This window comes from Entelurus aequoreus, linkage group LG01, assembly GCF_033978785.1.
Source record: "Entelurus aequoreus isolate RoL-2023_Sb linkage group LG01, RoL_Eaeq_v1.1, whole genome shotgun sequence".
NCBI lineage: Eukaryota > Metazoa > Chordata > Actinopteri > Syngnathiformes > Syngnathidae > Entelurus > Entelurus aequoreus.
The window spans coordinates 55245070-55263420 of NC_084731.1; the positions used below are offsets into that span (position 1 = coordinate 55245070).

The following is an 18351-nucleotide window of genomic DNA, read 5'->3' on the forward strand; positions in this document are numbered from 1 at the left end:
GGGGTCGCGGGGGGCGCTGGAGCCTATCTCAGCTACAATCGGGCGGAAGGCGGTGTACACCCTGGACAAGTCGCCACCTCATCACAGGGCCAACACAGACAACATTCACACTCACATTCACACACTCTTCCTGAAAGTTTTAATGGTGCATCACGGTAATGGGTGGGACCAACTGCATGACTACTGCGACACCTTTATCGCTCCCTTGTGGTGAAAATCTATAATAGTAATAACTTCCTTACACAAGCTCCGATTTTCCTGAAATTTTTGAAGGTGGGTTGGGGTGTTGGGTGGGACGCAACTCCATGACTACTGCGTGACCTTTATCGCTCCCTTGTGGTGAAACTCTATAATATGAATCATTTCCTTACATAAGCTCCGATTTTTCTGAAAATGTTAATGGTGGGTCGGGGTGTTGGGTGGGACGCAAGTGCATGACTACTGCGGCACATTTATCGCTCCCTTGTGGTGAAAATCTATAATAGTAAGAACTTCCTTACACAAGCATTAATCTTCCTAAAATGTTCAATGTCTATAATATGAATAACTTCCTTACACAAGCTTCGATTTTCCTGAAAATGTTGATGGTGGGTTGGGGTGTTCGGTGGGACGCAACTGCATGACTACTGCGGCACCTTTTACGCTACCTTGTGGTGATAAACTATAAAAGTAATAATTTCCTTACACAAGCTCCGATTTTCCTGAAATTTTTGATGGTGGGTCGGGGGTGTTGGGTGGGACGCAACTGCAGGACTATTACAATACCTTTATCGCTCCCTTGTGGTGAAAATCTATAAAAGTAATAACTTCCTTACACAAGCTCCGATTTTCCTGAAATTTTTGATGGTGGGTCAGGGGTGCTGGGTGGGACGTGACCGCAAGTGTAATGCGTGAGGACTCGTTCAATGCTGCTTGCAGCTTTAATTTATTTATATGATTTGTTTTTTTACAGATTGAGCACAGGAAGTGAACAAACGTGTTACAAATTGCTCCGAATTGTAAAATGGGCAGGAATAAATAAGTTCTGCTTTTTTTGATTGATTGATTGAGACTTTTATTAGTAGGTTGCACAGTGAAGTACATATTCCGTACAATTGACCACTAAATGGTGACACCCGAATAACTTTTTCAACTTGTTTAAGTCGGGGTCCACTTAAATTGATTCATGATACAGATATATACTATCAGATATATACTATCATCATAATACAGTCATCACACAAGATAATCACATTGAATTATTTACATTATTTACAATCAGGGGTGTGGAGGGGGGGTGGGGGGGTAGGATATGGACAGCAAGTAGTGGACATAGAGAGAGAGAGAGAGAGAGAGAGAGAGAGAGAGATCAGAAGGCATAAGAAAAAGTATCTGCATTTGATTGTTTACATTTGATTATTAGCAATCAGGGGAGGGTGTTAGTTTAGGGTTGTAGCTGCCTGGAGGTGAACTTTTATTGCGGTTTTGAAGGAGGATAGAGATGCCCTTTCTTTTATACCTGTTGGGAGCGCATTCCACACTGATGTGGCATAGAAAGAGAATGAGTTAAGACCTTTGTTAGTTCGGAATCTGGGTTTAACGTGGTGTTGTGGTTATGGCGGTCATTTACGTTAAGGAAGTAGTTTGACATGCTTCTTTCTACTTCTTTTCGAACATGCTGTAATGCTGTACATATGTGATGTACTATATTGTAATTGGGTGCAGGTTCGAAACAAACTAATAACATGATAGATAGAAACTTTAGCTGAGTGGATAGACTTGTACATCTCCATTCATTTGTTGCCTACAAAAAGTAAACAGTAAGTAAATACCCCGGGCACACCCCCCACCCTGATTTATTGCATGTCAAGTGTTCACCTCAAAATTGCTGAGCGGGGATTCATCCCTGCGGAGGGCACAAGTGTGCCGACCCGACATGTACCACAACACGCACACACGTCTCTCGTTGTGCTGACAATGGCTTCAGATCATGTGAGACCCTTCTGAGTGACTGGGACTCATGTCCTAGTCCGGACCAACACAGGCGTCTTTGTGCTCCCTCCACCATCCGTGAGCATCCATCACAGATGGAGCTGACAGGCCACTGCAGCCATGCGCCAGGCCGCACTACACGCCAACACGCGTGCACCAGACATCATGCCACATTTTTATTCACTACTTCACTGGCGATGACACAGTTACACACCCAAAACTCTGACTTTCATGTCATATTGACACAACACAACTTCAAGCATTTTGAATAAAATAACATGCAGTAGATCAGGGGCGTAAAACTCGTTTTCCTTGAGGGCCACGTCGCAGTTATAAATATATATATATATATATATATATATATATATATATATATATATATATATATATATACTTATATATACAGTACATATACATACACCCATATATACAGCATATACAAACATATATACATACATACACACATATATATGTATATATATATATATATATATATATATATATATACACACACACGTATATATACATATATAAACACACATATATACATATATACATACACATATATATACATATATGTATGTACACATATATATACACATATACATATATACATACATATTCATATATACTTACAACATATACACATATATATGTATATATGTATATACACATATATATATGTATATGTATATATATATGTATATATATATGTAGATATGTATATATATATATGTATGTATATATGTGTATATATATATATGTATATATATATATATATATATATATATATATATATATATATATATATATATATATATATATATATATATGTATGTATGTATATACTGTATGTATATACTGTATGTATATATATATATATATATATATATATGTATGTATGTATGTATAAAATTATCTGGAGATTTTTACGGTAAAAAACTGGCAACTTAATTACTACAATTTTATTGTTAAATATACAGTGTTTATTTACAACATATTACTGTAACTGGAAAAACATTACCACTGTTTTTTTTTAATTCAATTCTGGCAACTGAGCTGCCTTTTTTTTTAATCTTAAAAAAATTACGTAATGCATCGTGAAAACAACAACTGTAGATTTTGCGATAAAAACTGGGAACTCAGTTGACAGAGTTTTTTTTCAATTGGCGAAGTTGGTAGAGTGGCCGTGCCAGCAAGCGGAGGTTTGCTGGTTACTGGGGTTCAATCCCCACCTTCTACCATCCTAGTCACGTCCGTTGTGTCCTTGGGCAAGACACTTCACCCTTGCTCCTGATGGGTGCTGGTTAGCGCCTTGCATGGCAGCTCCCGCCATCAGTGTGTGAATGTGTGTGTGAATGGGGGAATGTGGAAATACTGTCAAAGCGCTTTGAGTACCTTGAAGGTAGAAAAGCGCTATACAAGTATAACCCATTTATCATTTATCATTATAGTAGCGTATTTTCCCGCCTATACTTTGAACCCTGCGACTTATAAAACGGTGTGGCTAATTTATGGATTTTTCTTTGCTCATGGCCATAATGTTTTGTCTTTAAAGGCCTACTGAAACCCACTACTACCAACCACGCAGTCTGATAGTTTATATATCAATGATGAAATCTTAACATTGCAACACATGCCAATACGGCCGTTTTAACTTATAAAGTGCAATTTTAAAATTCCCGCCACACTTCCGGTTGAAAAACTCCTTTGGATATGATTTATGCGCGTGACGTCACAAAAGCAACGGAAGTGGTTGGACCCCATCGGACCCGATAGAAAAGCCTCTTGTTTTCTTCGACAAAATTCCACATTATTCTGGACATCTGTGTTGGTGAATCTTTTGCAATTTGTTTAATGAACAATGGAGACTGCAAAGAAGAACGTTGTAGGTGGGATCGATCGGTGTCTTAGCGGCTAAGTACAATACTGTAATATCTTTAAGGGTTTGGGGAACGCGCATGCGCGAGTGAGTTGGCGGAGAACTTGTGTGTGTGAGCGTGAGTTTTGGCTAACAGCAGCTCGTGTATGTGTGTGCGTTACTTTTTGAACTACAACCAGTTACCGCTTTTTAATAAATCGATTGAGCAGTGCTTCCTCGTCTGTGTGACTCCTTCTCCACTGCGGGGCATTACAATACTTACAGCAACACAACAAGGACTACTTACTATGCCCCTAGCTGATGCTTGCCGCCAAACCCACGGATGAAGTCCTTCGTCGTGCCGTTGATCGCTGGAATGCAGGTGAGCCCGGCTGTTGATGGGTTTCTATCTTCATTTGAGAACGATGCTACGCGCTAGCTCAGTAGCTAAGTGTGTCACCGATGTATTGTCTTGGAGATAAGTCACTTTAAATGTCCATTTCGCGTGCCCGACTCTCATTTTCAAGAGGATATAGTATCCGAGGTGGTTTAAAATACAAATCCGTGATTCACAATAGAAAAAGGAGAGAGTACATAGTTCTGTGAGGTCTGGTTGCTAAGTTAGCTTCAATGGCGTCGTTAGCACAGCATTGTTAACCTTCGCCAGCCTGGAAATCATTAACCGTGTATTTACATGTCCACGGTTTAATAGTATTGTTGATTTTCTATCTATCCTTCCAGTCAGGGGTTTATTTATTTTGTTTCTATCTTCATTTGAGAACGATGCTATCGCGCTAGCTCAGTAGCTAAGTGTGTCACCGATGTATTGTCTTGGAGATAAAAGTCACTTTAAATGTCCATTTCGCGTGCTCGACTCTCATTTTCAAGAGGATATAGTATCCGAGGTGGTTTAAAATACAAATCCGTGATTCACAATTGAAAAAGGAGAGAGTACAAAGTTCTGTGAGGTCTGGTTGCTAAGTTGCTAAGTTAGCTTCAATGGCGTCGTTAGCACAGCATTGTTAACCTTCGCCAGCCTGGAAAGCATTAACCGTGTATTTACATGTCCACGGTTTAATAGTATTGTTGATTTTCTATCTATCCTTCCAGTCAGGGGTTTATTTTTTTTGTTTCTATATGCAGTTAAAGCACGATGCTATCACGTTAGCTCGTAGCTAAAGCATTTCGCCGATGTATTGTCGTGGAGATAAAAGGCACTGAATGTCCATTTCGCGTTCTCGACTCTCATTTTCAAGAGGATATAGTATCCGAGGTGGTTTAAAATACAAATCCGTGATCCACAATATAAAAAGGAGAGTGTGGAATCCAATGAGCCAGCTTGTACCTAAGTTACGGTCAGAGCGAAAAAAGATACGTCCATCACTGCCTCTCAAGTCGTTCACTGTAACGTTCCTCATCTACGAATCTTTCATCCTCGCTCAAATTAATGGGGTAATAATCACTTTCTCGGTCCGAATCTCTCTCGCTCCATTGTAAACAATGGGGAATTGTGAGGAATACTAGCTCCTGTGACGTCACGCTACTTCCGGTACAGGCAAGGCTTTTTTTTATCAGCGAGCAAAAGTTGTGAACTTTATCGTCGATTTTCTCTACTAAATCCTTTCAGCAAAAATATGGCAATATCGCGAAATGATCAAGTATGACACATAGAATGGATCTGCTATTCCCGTTTAAATAAAAAAAAATCATTTCAGTAGGCCTTTAACAAATAGTTTTCATACAAGACCGACAGAGTCGCTGAAAAGGTGTGTTACAGTTTGTGCTATGGCGCCATCTTTTGGACGAGTTCGCTCACTGCGGGGTGAACATTTACAATATTTCCTTCCTTTTAGTGCTTTCAACCGGAAGTAAAAGTGCCGTTTTGTCTTCTAGCCGTCCATAGCGTTCCTACTCATATGGATTCTACATTCATCACTCCAAGCAAAGTTTGTAAGTTTTACAATATAATTAAAACAATTCTTACTTACTAAAGCGTCCTATGTGTGATGTCTATAGGAGTGTTTTCATGCATATGTTTACGTGCTATTATAATGTAATGAAGCTAGCGTCGTTAGCATTAGCTAATATGCTAACACAATTATGAGTGTCCATGTTAGTATTAACTTACAATGGTATTCTATTTGTATTGTTATAGTTTCACAAATTCCTCAGTAAATTCACCAAAACGTCACTGTGGAGTTATTGAGTCTGTTTAGCTGATTGAAGAGCTAGCTTGCGCAGCTAGTGGGTCCATGACAAGGACTTCTGTTTTGTTTGATCAGCCGTTTTACTGCCGTATTACAGGCGCCGTTTGGAAACAATTAAGGTATGTACATTTACAAAATATTTTGTATCGGTATATATCTGCGGCTTATAGTCCGGTGCGGCTAATATATGTAAAAATATTTTTTCTTAAAAAATTTGGTATACAATTGCTATAGCCTAGAAATGGCGATAATATGCTATAAACCGTAAAATCTATTCTAATTTTTTACAGTGTACACTTTGCTGGATAACTTACTTTAAAATCATAAATCAAGCAGATATTTCAGTATTTTGATTTGAACAAAAACAGTTATTTGGAAAGTATGAGAAAATAATATTTGTGGTGATATCGGATAACATTACAGTTTAAAATATATGCATTACATTCTTACACATACAGCAAAATCATGTGTGACCTATTATTAATCTTCTCAACAGAATAACAATATTAACAACATTGATCAACATATTTATGTACATCCTTTTTTGATTGGTCACCTGTTGCTAGGCAGATTAGGCGATGATGAAATGCCTGTCACACTCACCCGCTGTGTGAATGACAGACTCGGGGCTGGACACAAAACAAGAGGATTAGTGCGGACTAACTGAAAAAGTGCTCTGTATTAAATATAAAAGACATATTAGAAAACAATGTCACCCCTGAAAATGCCAACCTTCTCCCTCGCTTTCTGACCGCCCGGCCCTGCCAGCGGAAGCTAATCTGAATTAGCCGGTGAGCCGTCCTGGAAGGATTAACACTGGGAGCTTTGGAGGAAGAACAGGTTACACCATGTTTAGTTTCCATACTCCCAGCGTAAGAGGAGCATGGTGACAGGCTGGTGTTGAGTCCACCTCGGAGTCCAGTGTGACTTGGACCGTCACTTCTGCATTCCTTTTTGGACGTGTGAAAGTCAAACCAGGCTAAGCTTTTATGTGGTTGAACATGTTCCGTGCCAACCTGACGGAAGTACAGTGGAACCTCGATTTAGGAACGCCTCTATTTGCGACATTTTTCGGTTTACGAACCTTTGCATCGCGCCAAATATGCCTCTGTGTGCGAACCATGTCTCGGTGTACGAACACTTCATTTCGGGGGCTGCCATTTTTAAGACATAATTTCCTATACCAAGGGCTTGGCCATTTTGAAGAGGCGGGGCCCCCTACGTCACATCCTGTTTACATCCTGTACACACGGGATTTGTGTGATCAGAGACACTTCAAATGTGTCCAAACTCTCACAGTCTAGCTGTATAGCTTCGAGTTGAGCTAGCCTTTTAGCTAGTAAGCGGCAACTTCAGTTTGTTCCGCAGCAGTTCTTTAATTGTGATGAGACCGAAAAAAATGCCACAGCGGACCTTTATAACAGCGAAGGAGAATGCACTACCGGGACACAAGCCGACGAAGGATCGCTTCACACTGCAAGTTTGTGCCAACGCTAGCGGTGACTACGTGAAGTCACTGCTCATTTATCACCCGAAACTCCCAGACTGTTTGACAATGACGCACATATTCGCCGACACAAGGTAAACATGATTTTCTTTTTAATGTAAACATGGTGATTAACGTTTTGGAGCGCACCAACGGGACTTTTGTGTGTGCATGCGTATTGACATTTAAGCTTGCTGTAATGTTGTGTTATTTAGATAAAAAAGATTGTTACTGTTATTTCCAGGCTATAGCACAGGCCTGGCCAACCCGCGGCTTGCGAGCCTCATGCGGCCCTTTGGCTGGTTTCATGCGGCTCTTAACTCTATTAGAAAAAAAACAACAACAGACAAACAAAAACAAAAACAAAAAAAAAAATCTATTAGTGCCCACGAGGTGTAGATGCGACAAACTCTTTAATGTCGGAGGCCCACGTTGCCGTGTTACTGTACTGTAGTATATCTACTGTCCCTGGCGTTCGCCGGGACGAAAAACACTACATTTTCCAAAATGCAGTGCGACAGAGACACACGGCCGCTTCATTGAGCACAAAGACGGTGTTTTCTCAAAATCTAGCTTGTAAAACACTGTGGCGTTCAACACACGGCCTCTTCTATCGGCCTTGATTGTGATCATCAAGAAAAAAAAAGGAAATACTTGGATTACAATACTTGGATTGTTTTTTTCGTCCGGCTTAAGCCATTTTGAGTTGCACATAAGATGAAGAAAAAGAAGCCGAAGCCGATTTGAGTGACGTTAAACGTGCATGTGCGTGAGATCACAGTAGTAAACAATTTGTGACAAGTTTGCTCACAAAATGGCAGGGAAAAAAAGCACAGCAAAACGAAAATATGAAGAACACAGGACATTTTAACAGAGTATATATTTTTTTGTTGAACGTAATGGCAAGCCATTCTGCCTTATATGTCAGGCGTCATTAACGCATTTCAAAGCTTCAAATCTTCAGCGTCACTTCAGCTCACTCCATGCTAACATTGACCAGGAATTTCCAAAAGGGACAGAACTTCGCAAGCACAAGTTGGCCACTTTGAAAAGTCAGGCAGAAAAGCAGAAACAGTTTTTCCAAAAATTTACGAAGCACTCAGAGACCGTAACGCTTGCATGATATCAACTGGCTTGGAACAATGCACAGGCTAAAAAGCCATACAATGAAGGGGACTTTGTTAAAAAATGCCTCAGTGACACTGTTGTAATCTTGTCTCCTGAAGACGACAAACAGAATCAGAAGTCCAACTGTCCCGCCACACTGTTGAACGCTATTGAATCACAGTTGCACTCTGACCAGGGGCGTCACTAGCTTTTAAGGACAGGGGGGGGGGAGGGGGGGGGGGGGCTTAGCCCCCAGGAGATGCACAGGATGCGAGCGAACGTAGCGCACGAGCACAAAACTTCACAAACGGCTAACAAAGACTTAGAAATCATTCATTGTTATTATTATTATTTCAGTCGGTTTGGTTTCAATCTGTGTTCAGTACAACAACAAACATGGGTTAGCACAGTGACATTTTGTTTACAGCATCAACAAGAAACAATTACTTGCATGATCCTTCAAGATACACTGAAACACAATGAAAGTCATGGCATTAGCCTCTATGTTATTCATTCACAACATAGAGGCTAATGCCACAACTTTAGCTCACAATACAATAATTGTTTGTTCCCAAATATTTTGAAGTTGCACAGATTACATTTTGGGCACATATGTGACTAAAATGGTTATAAATTCAAGCCCTAGAAATATTACTTAATTACTTGAATTAAAGTAATATCTGGATCGGGATAATTTGGCTTGTATATAATATATTTATATATATATATATATATATATATATATATATATATATATATATATATATATATATATATATATATATATATATATATATATATATATATATATATATATATATATATATATATATTATGGCAAGCCGTTAAGGAAATGAAATATATATGGAAGTCTGAATAGAAATGAGAAACGTTTATATATACTGTAAATAACCAAGACTTAGAGTCTGTCTGCTGATCTGAAAAAGAGCCAAAGCTGTCAAAGAGCTGAGGGACCATCTTCAAAGTGCAATGCTGAAACAAATAATGCAAACAATAAAATTTAACTTCCAGGGCTTGAGATTAACGTAGTCCCGTCGTCCCGGGGACGGTAAAAAAAAAATGCACGGGACGAAATTAAATGCTTCCCGGGACGATGGCTTTTAACCATTTTTTTCTTTTTCTTTTTATTTATTTATTCATTTTACTTTTTATATTAAATGTCTTGGTTTTTCCACCCTCTGAAAATCCTATGAAATGTTTAACAAGCCATCCTATAATAATACAACAGCTATTAATGTAACAATACAATAAAACAAATATATTTAATGATGTTTTTTTCATTACTTTAACAATAGGCTAATGTATATTACTTTATGTAGATTCTACAAGAAACACAAAACTTAAAAACTAAATTATTTACAATGGCAGACACAAGGTTCTTGTTCTGCAGTGCTGTGTGCTAATGTGCTTCGTACATCTGCACAGGGGCGCCGCTAGGGATTTTGGGCCCCATGAAAAGAATCTTTACAGGGCCCCCTGTATTATAATTTCATCATCATTAGGGGCCTCTCTGGGCCCCCGTCCATCATGGGCCCCTAGAATCCGTCTCCTTTACCCCCCCTTTTCGGCGCCCCTGCACCTGCAGGACCGCAAGCAAGGTCACAGAGAAAATGCGGACTGGATTTTGAGTGATGTGGGCATTTTCTATATGAACAAGTCCAAGGACCGCAAGCAAGGTTGGAGAGAAAATGCGGACTGGATTTTGAGTAATGTGGGCATTTTCTATATGAACAAGTGGAATGGATTGGATACCGACGCACTAAAGGGGCTCTCTACCTTACACTATGAAGTGAGGGGAAACTGAGTGAATAATGACAGGTTATATGATTATTTATTTAAACTCATATTCGGGCCACTTTATAATGAATATGTCGGCATGTATTTGTAAAAAAAAAAAATTATTATTATTATTGTTTTTTTTTAAACACCAAATTATTTAGGGGGGTTTAAGAACATTTTAGGGGGGCTTGAGCCCCCCTAAAATAGGCCTAACAACGCCAATGACTCTGACCTTCAAGCATGTGAGTATTTTAGTGTCGCATTGGATGAGAGTTGTGACATACAAGACAAGCCTCAGTTGGCAATATTTGCATGGTCTGTGTCAAACGATTGTGTGATAAAAGAAGAACTCCTTGATATTGTGCCATTAAAAGACAGAACCCGTGGCATAGATGTGAAAGAAACAATGATGGCTGCATTTGCGAAAGCAAATCTGCCCATACAGAAACTAACTGCAATAGCCACGGATGGAGCACCAGCCATGATCGGATCTGTGAATGGTCTTGTGGGGCTGTGCAAAGCTGACGAAACATTTCCCGAGTTTTGGAATTTCCACTGCAGTATCCACAGGGAGCAACTCGTGTCTAAATCATTGAATTTAGACAACGTCCTGAAGCCCGTGATGGAAATCGTCAGCTACATCCGCACACATGCACTTAAAGGCCTACTGAAACCCACTACTACCGACCACGCAGTCTGATAGTTTATATATCAATGATGAAATCTTAACATTATAACACATGCCAATACGGCCGGGATAACTTATAAAGTGACATTTTAAATTTGCCGCTAAACTTCCGGTTCGAAACGCCTCTGAGGATGACGTATGCGCGTGACGTAGCCCGGCGAACACGGGTATGCCTTCCACATTGAAGCCAATACGAAAAAGCTCTGTTTTCATTTCATAATTCCACAGTATTCTGGACATCTGTGTTCGTGAATCTGTTGCAATCATGTTCATTGCATTATGGAGAAGGAAGCTGAGCAAGCAAAGAAGAAAGTTGTCGGTGCGAAATGGACGTATTTTTCGAACGTAGTCAGCAACAACAGTACACAGCCGGCGCTTCTTTGTTTACATTCCCGAAAGATGCAGTCAAGATGGAAGAACTCGGATAACAGAGACTCTAACCAGGAGGACTTTTGACTTCGATACACAGACGCCTGTAGAGAACTGGGACAACACAGACTCTTACCAGGATTACTTTGATTTGGATGACAAAGACGCAGACGTGCTACTGTGAGTATGCAGCTTTGGCTTCTAAACATTTGATCGCTTGACCGTATGTGCGCAACTTTTTTTTGCGTATGTACGTAACTTTTTAAAAATATATAAGCTTTATGAACCTTGGGTTAGGTGAACGGTCTTTTGGGCTGAGTGATTGTGTGTGTTGATCAGGTGTTTGAATTGTATTGGCGTGTTCTATGGAGCTAGGAGCTAGCATAGGAGCTAGGAGCTAGCATAACAAACACGCAGGTGTTTTTATGCAGGATTAATTTGTGGCATATTAAATATAAGCCTGGTTGTGTTGTGGCTAATAGAGTATATATATGTCTTGTGTTTATTTACTGTTGTAGTCATTCCCAGCTGAATATCAGGTACCGTGAGTATGCAGCCTTGGCTGCTAAACATTTGATAGCTTGACCGTATGTGCGCGTCACGTACGTAACTTTTTAAAAATATATAAGCTTTATGAACCTTGGGTTAGGTGAACGGTCTTTTGGGCTGAGTGATTGTGTGTGTTGATCAGGTGTTTGAATTGTATTGGCGCGTTCTATGGAGCTAGGAGCTAGCAGAGGAGCTAGGAGCTAGCGTAACAAACACGCAGGTGTTTTTACGCAGGATTAATTTATGGCATATTAAATATAAGCCTGGTTGTGTTGTGGCTAATAGAGTATATATATGTCTTGTGTTTATTTACTGTTGTAGTCATTCCCAGCTGAATATCAGGTCACCCCCGGCTCTCACAGCATCTTCCCTATCTGAATAGCTTCAACTCCCCACTAGTCCTTCACTTGCACTTTACTCATCCACAAATCTTTCATCCTCGCTCAAATTAATGGGGAAATTGTCGCTTTCTCGGTCCGAATCTCTCTCACTTCATGCGGCCATCATTGTAAACAATAGGGAACTTTGCGTATATGTTCAACTGACTACGTCACGCTACTTCCGGTAGGGGCAAGCCTTTTTTTTATCAGATACCAAAAGTTGCAATCTTTATCGTCGTTGTTCTATACTAAATCCTTTCAGCAAAAATATGGCAATATCGCGAAATGATCAAGTATGACACATAGAATAGATCTGCTATCCCCGTTTAAATAAAAAAAATTCATTTCAGTAGGCCTTTAACTACAAGCAATTCAGGAATCTTATATCGCTGAGCTGGACCAAGGGCTTCCAGGTGACCTGCCGCTGCACTGCACTGTGAGGTGGCTGTCAAAAGGTAAGGTAATCTCTCGCTTTTTTGAGCTTTTGGAAGCTGTGAAACTGTTCATGGAAAAGAAGGACAAGGACTGTCCCGAGCTCTCGGACCTTGAGTGAATTATGGATCTGGCCTTTTTGGTCGACATGCTGTGTCACTTGGACAGACTGAACCTGACCCTGCAGGGTAAGTTAAAAATGCTGCCTGACCTGGTGCAAAGTGTGTTTGCGTTCATCAACAAACTGAAGCTGTTCAAGGCGCATATTCAAAAGAGAGATTTAACGCATTTTCCCACTCTGAAAAGCCAGTGGGCAAGTCACCAGCGCTGCCCTGCGACACTGGTTGAAAACCTAGACGAAAGCTTTGTGACCCGGTTCCATGATCTCCAACTGAAAAGGCCACAGATTACATTCCTCGTCGACCCATTTAATGCGGATACAGACTGTTTGAAAGCCCCGCTCGTCACAGATGAGGCTGCGGCTGAGTTGGAGATGATCGATCTTTGTGAGGAGGACCAACTGAAAGTTAAAGGGAAGGGACCATTGAGTTCTGGAAAAGTGTGCCAATGGAAAAATACCCCAATGTCAAACGGGCTGCGCTTAAGATACTGTCAATGTTTGGGTCAACATACGTCTGCGAGTCTGTGTTTTCTACCCTGAAACATAGGAAATCCAAGCATCGATCTGTTCTGACTGACACCCATGTGAAAGAATTGCTTACAGGGGCAACAACGGAATACAAGCCAGATTTGAAGACGATTGTCCATGACAAGGAATGCCAGAAGTCCCACTAAGCAACATGCATAATAAGAGAAAAAATATTATATTTTTGTATGTGGACTTGGTTGAACTGAGAGTTTGTGCGTGTGAGACAGTACACAATGTTAATTGTTGAAAATAACTGGCCTTGTTTTAGTTATATTATAAAACTTACAAACGTTGCTTGGAGTGATGAATATAGAATCCATTTGGGTAGGAACGCTATGGACGGCTAGAAGACAGAACGGCACAAGTACTTCCGGTTGAAAGCACTAAAAGGAAGGAAATATTGTAAATGTTCACCCCGCAATGAGCGAACTCGTCCAAAAGATGGCGCCATAGCACAAACTGTAACACACCTTTTTAGCGTCTCTGTCAGTCTTACATGAAAACCTATAAATTAGCCACACCGTTTTATAAGCCGCAGGATTCAAAGCGTTGGAAAAAAGTAGCAGCTTATAGGCGGGAAAATACGCTACTATAAATTGAAAAAACTCTGTCGACTGAGCTTACACATTATAGTGTCTTCAAAGTGTGCAGTTCTGTTACTAAAATATGGACTTTTGTCGAGGCTCGAACCAATTATTCATGTTTAAATTGATTCTTACCCCAGATTCCCACTGAATCCGAAACGGCCGCGGATCTGCCCTCTGGCAATCCCCACCGCCGTTCTGTTGCGGCTCCGTCGTGCAGCGGAATAGCGTGGACTTTTCGATCTCGCGAATCGGCACATAATCACACGATAAGGGAAGTAGTAATAAAGCGACCAATAAAGTCGGTCCTGCCTTGATAAACCACTTTTATTAGTGTCACACAACCACTTTCCCGGTCTCCGTATCACCTGATATTTGACAAAAGCCCACATTATTCTTTAAATGTGGACCTCCAGAATCAGCATGTGTTCATCCTTTTGTGTCAACAAAATGAAATTAAGTCTGAAAACCTTTGACAAGTTGACTTCATGTCTGTTGCCGCCTATTAGGACCATTCAAAGTGTAAAATACGATATACCCTTGAAGACAGAGTATTTATTTTGAAAGTAAACCGGATACTTTATTTTGTGTTTGTGCATAACTTCCTGTCCAACACTAGCAGATTTTAGTCAAAATGAACGGATTTGTTGTGGTGTCCGGCAAAAATAAAAGCTCCGCGTATATTCAGCGCTCGGCATGTCGGTGGAAACTGACACATTGACTAGAATAAAAACGGGGGCATGTGCTGGTCGGCGGCCGTTTCAGATTCAGTGGAAATTCGGGTTATGGGGAACTCTGCTTCACTATACAAACTTTAGGGTTTACGAACCATGTTCAACAACCAATTTAGTTCATAAATCTAGGTTCCACTTTAATCTGTGACCCAGTTGAAGGTCAACAACAAACAGTTTCCATTCTATGAACACATTGACTAGAATAAAAACGGGAGCGTGTGCCGGTCGGCGGCCGTTTCAGATTCAGTGGAAATTGTGGCTTAAGGGGAACTCTACTTCACTATAAAAACTTTAGGGTTTACAAACCATGTTCAAGAACCAATTTAGTTTGTAAATCTATGTTTGACTTTAATCTGTGACCTAGTTATAGGTCAGCAACAAACAGTCCCGGCCTTTTTTCATTTCTATAAACACATTGACTAGAATAAAAACGGCGACGTGTGCCGGTCAGCGGCCTGGGTTATGGGGAACTCTGCTTCACTATACAAACTTTAGGGTTTAGGAACCATGTTCAAGAACTGTTTTAGTTTGTAAATCTAGGTTCCACTTTAATCTGTGACCTAGTTGTAGGTCAACAACAAACAGTCCCGGCCGCATTTCCTTTCTATAAACAACTACGAGCCCAACAACTCAATTGTCGTTGCATATCATCGGTAGACGTGCCAGCTGCTTCCAGACCGTCTGTCCTTAACTTCATGTATAGCGCCATGGATGGCGACGCGAGGCTGGGATTAGCTCATTAAGATGGACATCTTTGATGCGCGGTTATCTTTCTCATTTCCTCAGCAACCTGATCATACGCAAGGCTCTCGAGGCACACGCGAGCACAAAGACCCCACTCACACGCACGGTACACACGGACGGGCCGTGAAAGCTCTAGAGATCAGGGCCCGACTGAGATATGGAGTGTAGATGTGCAGCAACAGCTAAACGTCGTGTCAGGTTTCTGGGGGCTCGTGCTAAATTTAACCCAGTGATCCTGCAGCAGTGCAGGGTTTAAATGCCAGCCTACAGTTGCTCCACACCAGTTGTTCACCACACATCTTCCACTCGTCACAAACGCAGGCCAAGGACGAAGGCAAGGCACACACGCGTCCACTCTGACACACACACGTCCAGGGACTTGAAGGGAGTGTTTGATATAGCGGCTCCGAAGGGGAGGCAAGGGATCTTCTGTAACCTCGCGCACACACCACAACAAGATGGAGCTTTTTGAGACCAACCCTTACTTCTTCCCAGACCAACGCTTTTATGAAGGAGGGGATAACTACTTCCCCGCTCGCCTGCCGGGGGGTTACGATCAAGTTGGCTACCAGGACAGGAACTCCATGATGGGCCTGTGCGGGAGTCTGCCTGGAGGTGTCGGATTGGCGCCACCCGAGGACAAACCCTCACCGTCCAGCCTGTCGCCGCACTCCGAGCCCCACTGCCCGGGCCAGTGCCTGCCGTGGGCCTGCAAGCTGTGCAAACGCAAGACGGTGACCATGGACCGCCGGAGAGCGGCCACGCTGAGGGAAAAGAGGCGCCTGAAGAAGGTCAACGAGGCTTTTGACGCCCTGAAGAGAAGCACTCTGATGAACCCCAACCAGAGGCTGCCCAAGGTGGAGATCTTGAGGAGCGCCATTCAGTACATTGAAAGGCTTCAGGCTTTGGTGTCTTCCTTCAACCAGCAGGACACGGACATGGGGCAGCAGGGACTACACTACCGGGCCGGACAGAACCAACCCAGAGTGAGTCAGTTTGAATGGTCCAAACACTAAGCTAAGGCCAACTGCAGCAGAAAGTGGATCGTTACATAAAATGAGGTTTATAATCCTCAATGTGGGGGGTCTTGTGTGTGTGTGGTGTGTCGGTGACTGACAGCAACTTCTGCTTGTGTGCGTCTCCATGGCAACAGGTGTCGTCGTCAAGCGAGCCCAGTTCGGGCAGCACCTGCTGCAGTAGCCCAGAGTGGAGCAGCACACCAGAGCAGTGCACGCAAAGCTACAGCAGCGAGGGTGAGTTCAGAAGTCCATGACAGATTGGAGTCCCCACAAGCTGGAGACCAGAAAAAACACACACACACACACACACACACACACACACACACACACACACACACACACACACACACACACACACACACACACACACACACACACACACACACACACACACACACACACACACACACACACACACACACACACACACACACACACAAAGTGCTTCATCACTCACTTTTGTGGGACTGTCTGCAGAGCTTCTAAGTGCCGCCGACTCTCCGGAGCACGCCGACATCCAGGCCCTGAGCTCCATCGTGGACAGCATGGCGGCAACAGACGGATCCCTGCCCTTTCCCGTGGACATTCCCAAATAAAAACTTTCACAAAGCGGACCGAGAGGAAGCACGCCGTCCCTCAAGACACAAAGCAGGCTGATATTTTCATATTTCAATCACCTTTACTCTGACAGTAACGAATGAATTCCACCTTTGGCTTTATTTCCTTTATTCCCTGCCTTAAAGCCACAGTCCAAACGTTGCATGAACAAGGGCCTCGTTTCTCTCCTTACTTAATTTAAGCTTTCCTCTTTTCCGAAACCTTTCCCTGATCTATCATTCTAGTTTTGTGTGTGTTTTTGACGCAAACGACAAAAGAACCATGAAAGTATTTGTGGGGCCAACATGTGACCACGGCAGTTTTGACCAAGATCTGCTTAAATGTTAAACTGGTTACCGATGCTAGTGATGTAAATACGTTCCCTTTTTCTACAGAGTGGTTTTGCCAGCTTATTTTGTATTGTTTTGTCTTTTTTTTTGCTAACTTATTGTTGACTTTTATAATTAAGATTGTTGTGTATTTGTAGATGTTTGGAAATGTGATATTTCCTGACCAGTCCTTGCAATAAAGACCATTTTCATTACGATGTCTGGAGTATTTGTTGAGTCAGTGGGAGGTCGAGCACAATCTGTTCCAGGATGAATTGAATTTTGAAAAAAATTAAAAAAAAAAAATCCTATTGTAAATAATACAAATCTAGTTAATCAGTCTCATGATGAGGGATTTGGACACTGGGACCATGACAAACCTTTTATGAAGTGCACAAGCAACGTTGGTAGTAACATTTTATAATTTTTAACTGCCATTCTATTTAAATAAATTCTCATCCAAATTGCTCTTCTTATTTATTTTGATTCTAAATCGATTCGATATTTTCAAAAATCAGCTCAGTTAAAAACTTGGGAGACAAACATTTTTGCAGCACATTCCTAAACACAGTAGAGTGCTCCTGTTGCATATAAAACTTGAACCACTGTAAACACAGTGGAACATCCTTGCATTGACTTGCTAACCTTGCTAGCAAACATGGAACACTGGGAACCAAACTTATGATTTACATAACTGAGGCGTTCCTCAAGGCACCCCTTTAAAGGCCTACTGAAAGCCACTACTACCGACCACGCAGTCTGATAGTTTATATATCAATGATGAAATCTTAACATTATAACACATGCCAATACGGCCGGGTTAACTTATAAAGTGACATTTTAAA

The 18351-nt window shown here is 41.4% G+C and overlaps 1 protein-coding gene across 3 annotated transcripts; it reads left to right on the top strand.

Annotated features, from left to right (window-relative positions):
• The first annotated feature begins 3911 nt into the window (after window positions 1-3911).
• On the top strand, window positions 3912-17706 carry myog (myogenin). 3 transcript variants are annotated; one of them, XM_062054764.1, is made up of 4 exons: window positions 3912-4214; window positions 16057-16547; window positions 16715-16814; window positions 17058-17706. In XM_062054764.1, the coding sequence occupies exons 1-4, from the start codon at window positions 4154-4156 to the stop codon at window positions 17174-17176; spliced, it is 771 nt and encodes a 256-aa protein (XP_061910748.1). In that variant the 5' UTR covers window positions 3912-4153; the 3' UTR covers window positions 17177-17706. The 3 variants fall into 3 exon arrangements, with proteins under 3 accessions (XP_061910748.1, XP_061910750.1, XP_061910749.1); XM_062054766.1 differs by lacking the exon at window positions 3912-4214 and adding an exon at window positions 7125-7620; XM_062054765.1 differs by lacking the exon at window positions 3912-4214 and having other exon boundaries at window positions 12502-16547.
• The last annotated feature ends 645 nt before the right edge of the window (window positions 17707-18351 follow it).

Excerpts from the sequence above, each read along its gene's own strand:
- myog (XM_062054764.1), top strand. The coding sequence starts at position 4,154 with ATGCTTGCCGCCAAACCCACGGATGAAGTCCTTCGTCGTGCCGTTGAT. Across the intron at positions 4,215-16,056 it reads CGTTGATCGCTGGAATGCAG|ACCAACGCTTTTATGAAGGA; the intron begins GTGAGCCCGGCT and ends ACTTCTTCCCAG. Across the intron at positions 16,548-16,714 it reads CCGGACAGAACCAACCCAGA|GTGTCGTCGTCAAGCGAGCC; the intron begins GTGAGTCAGTTT and ends CCATGGCAACAG.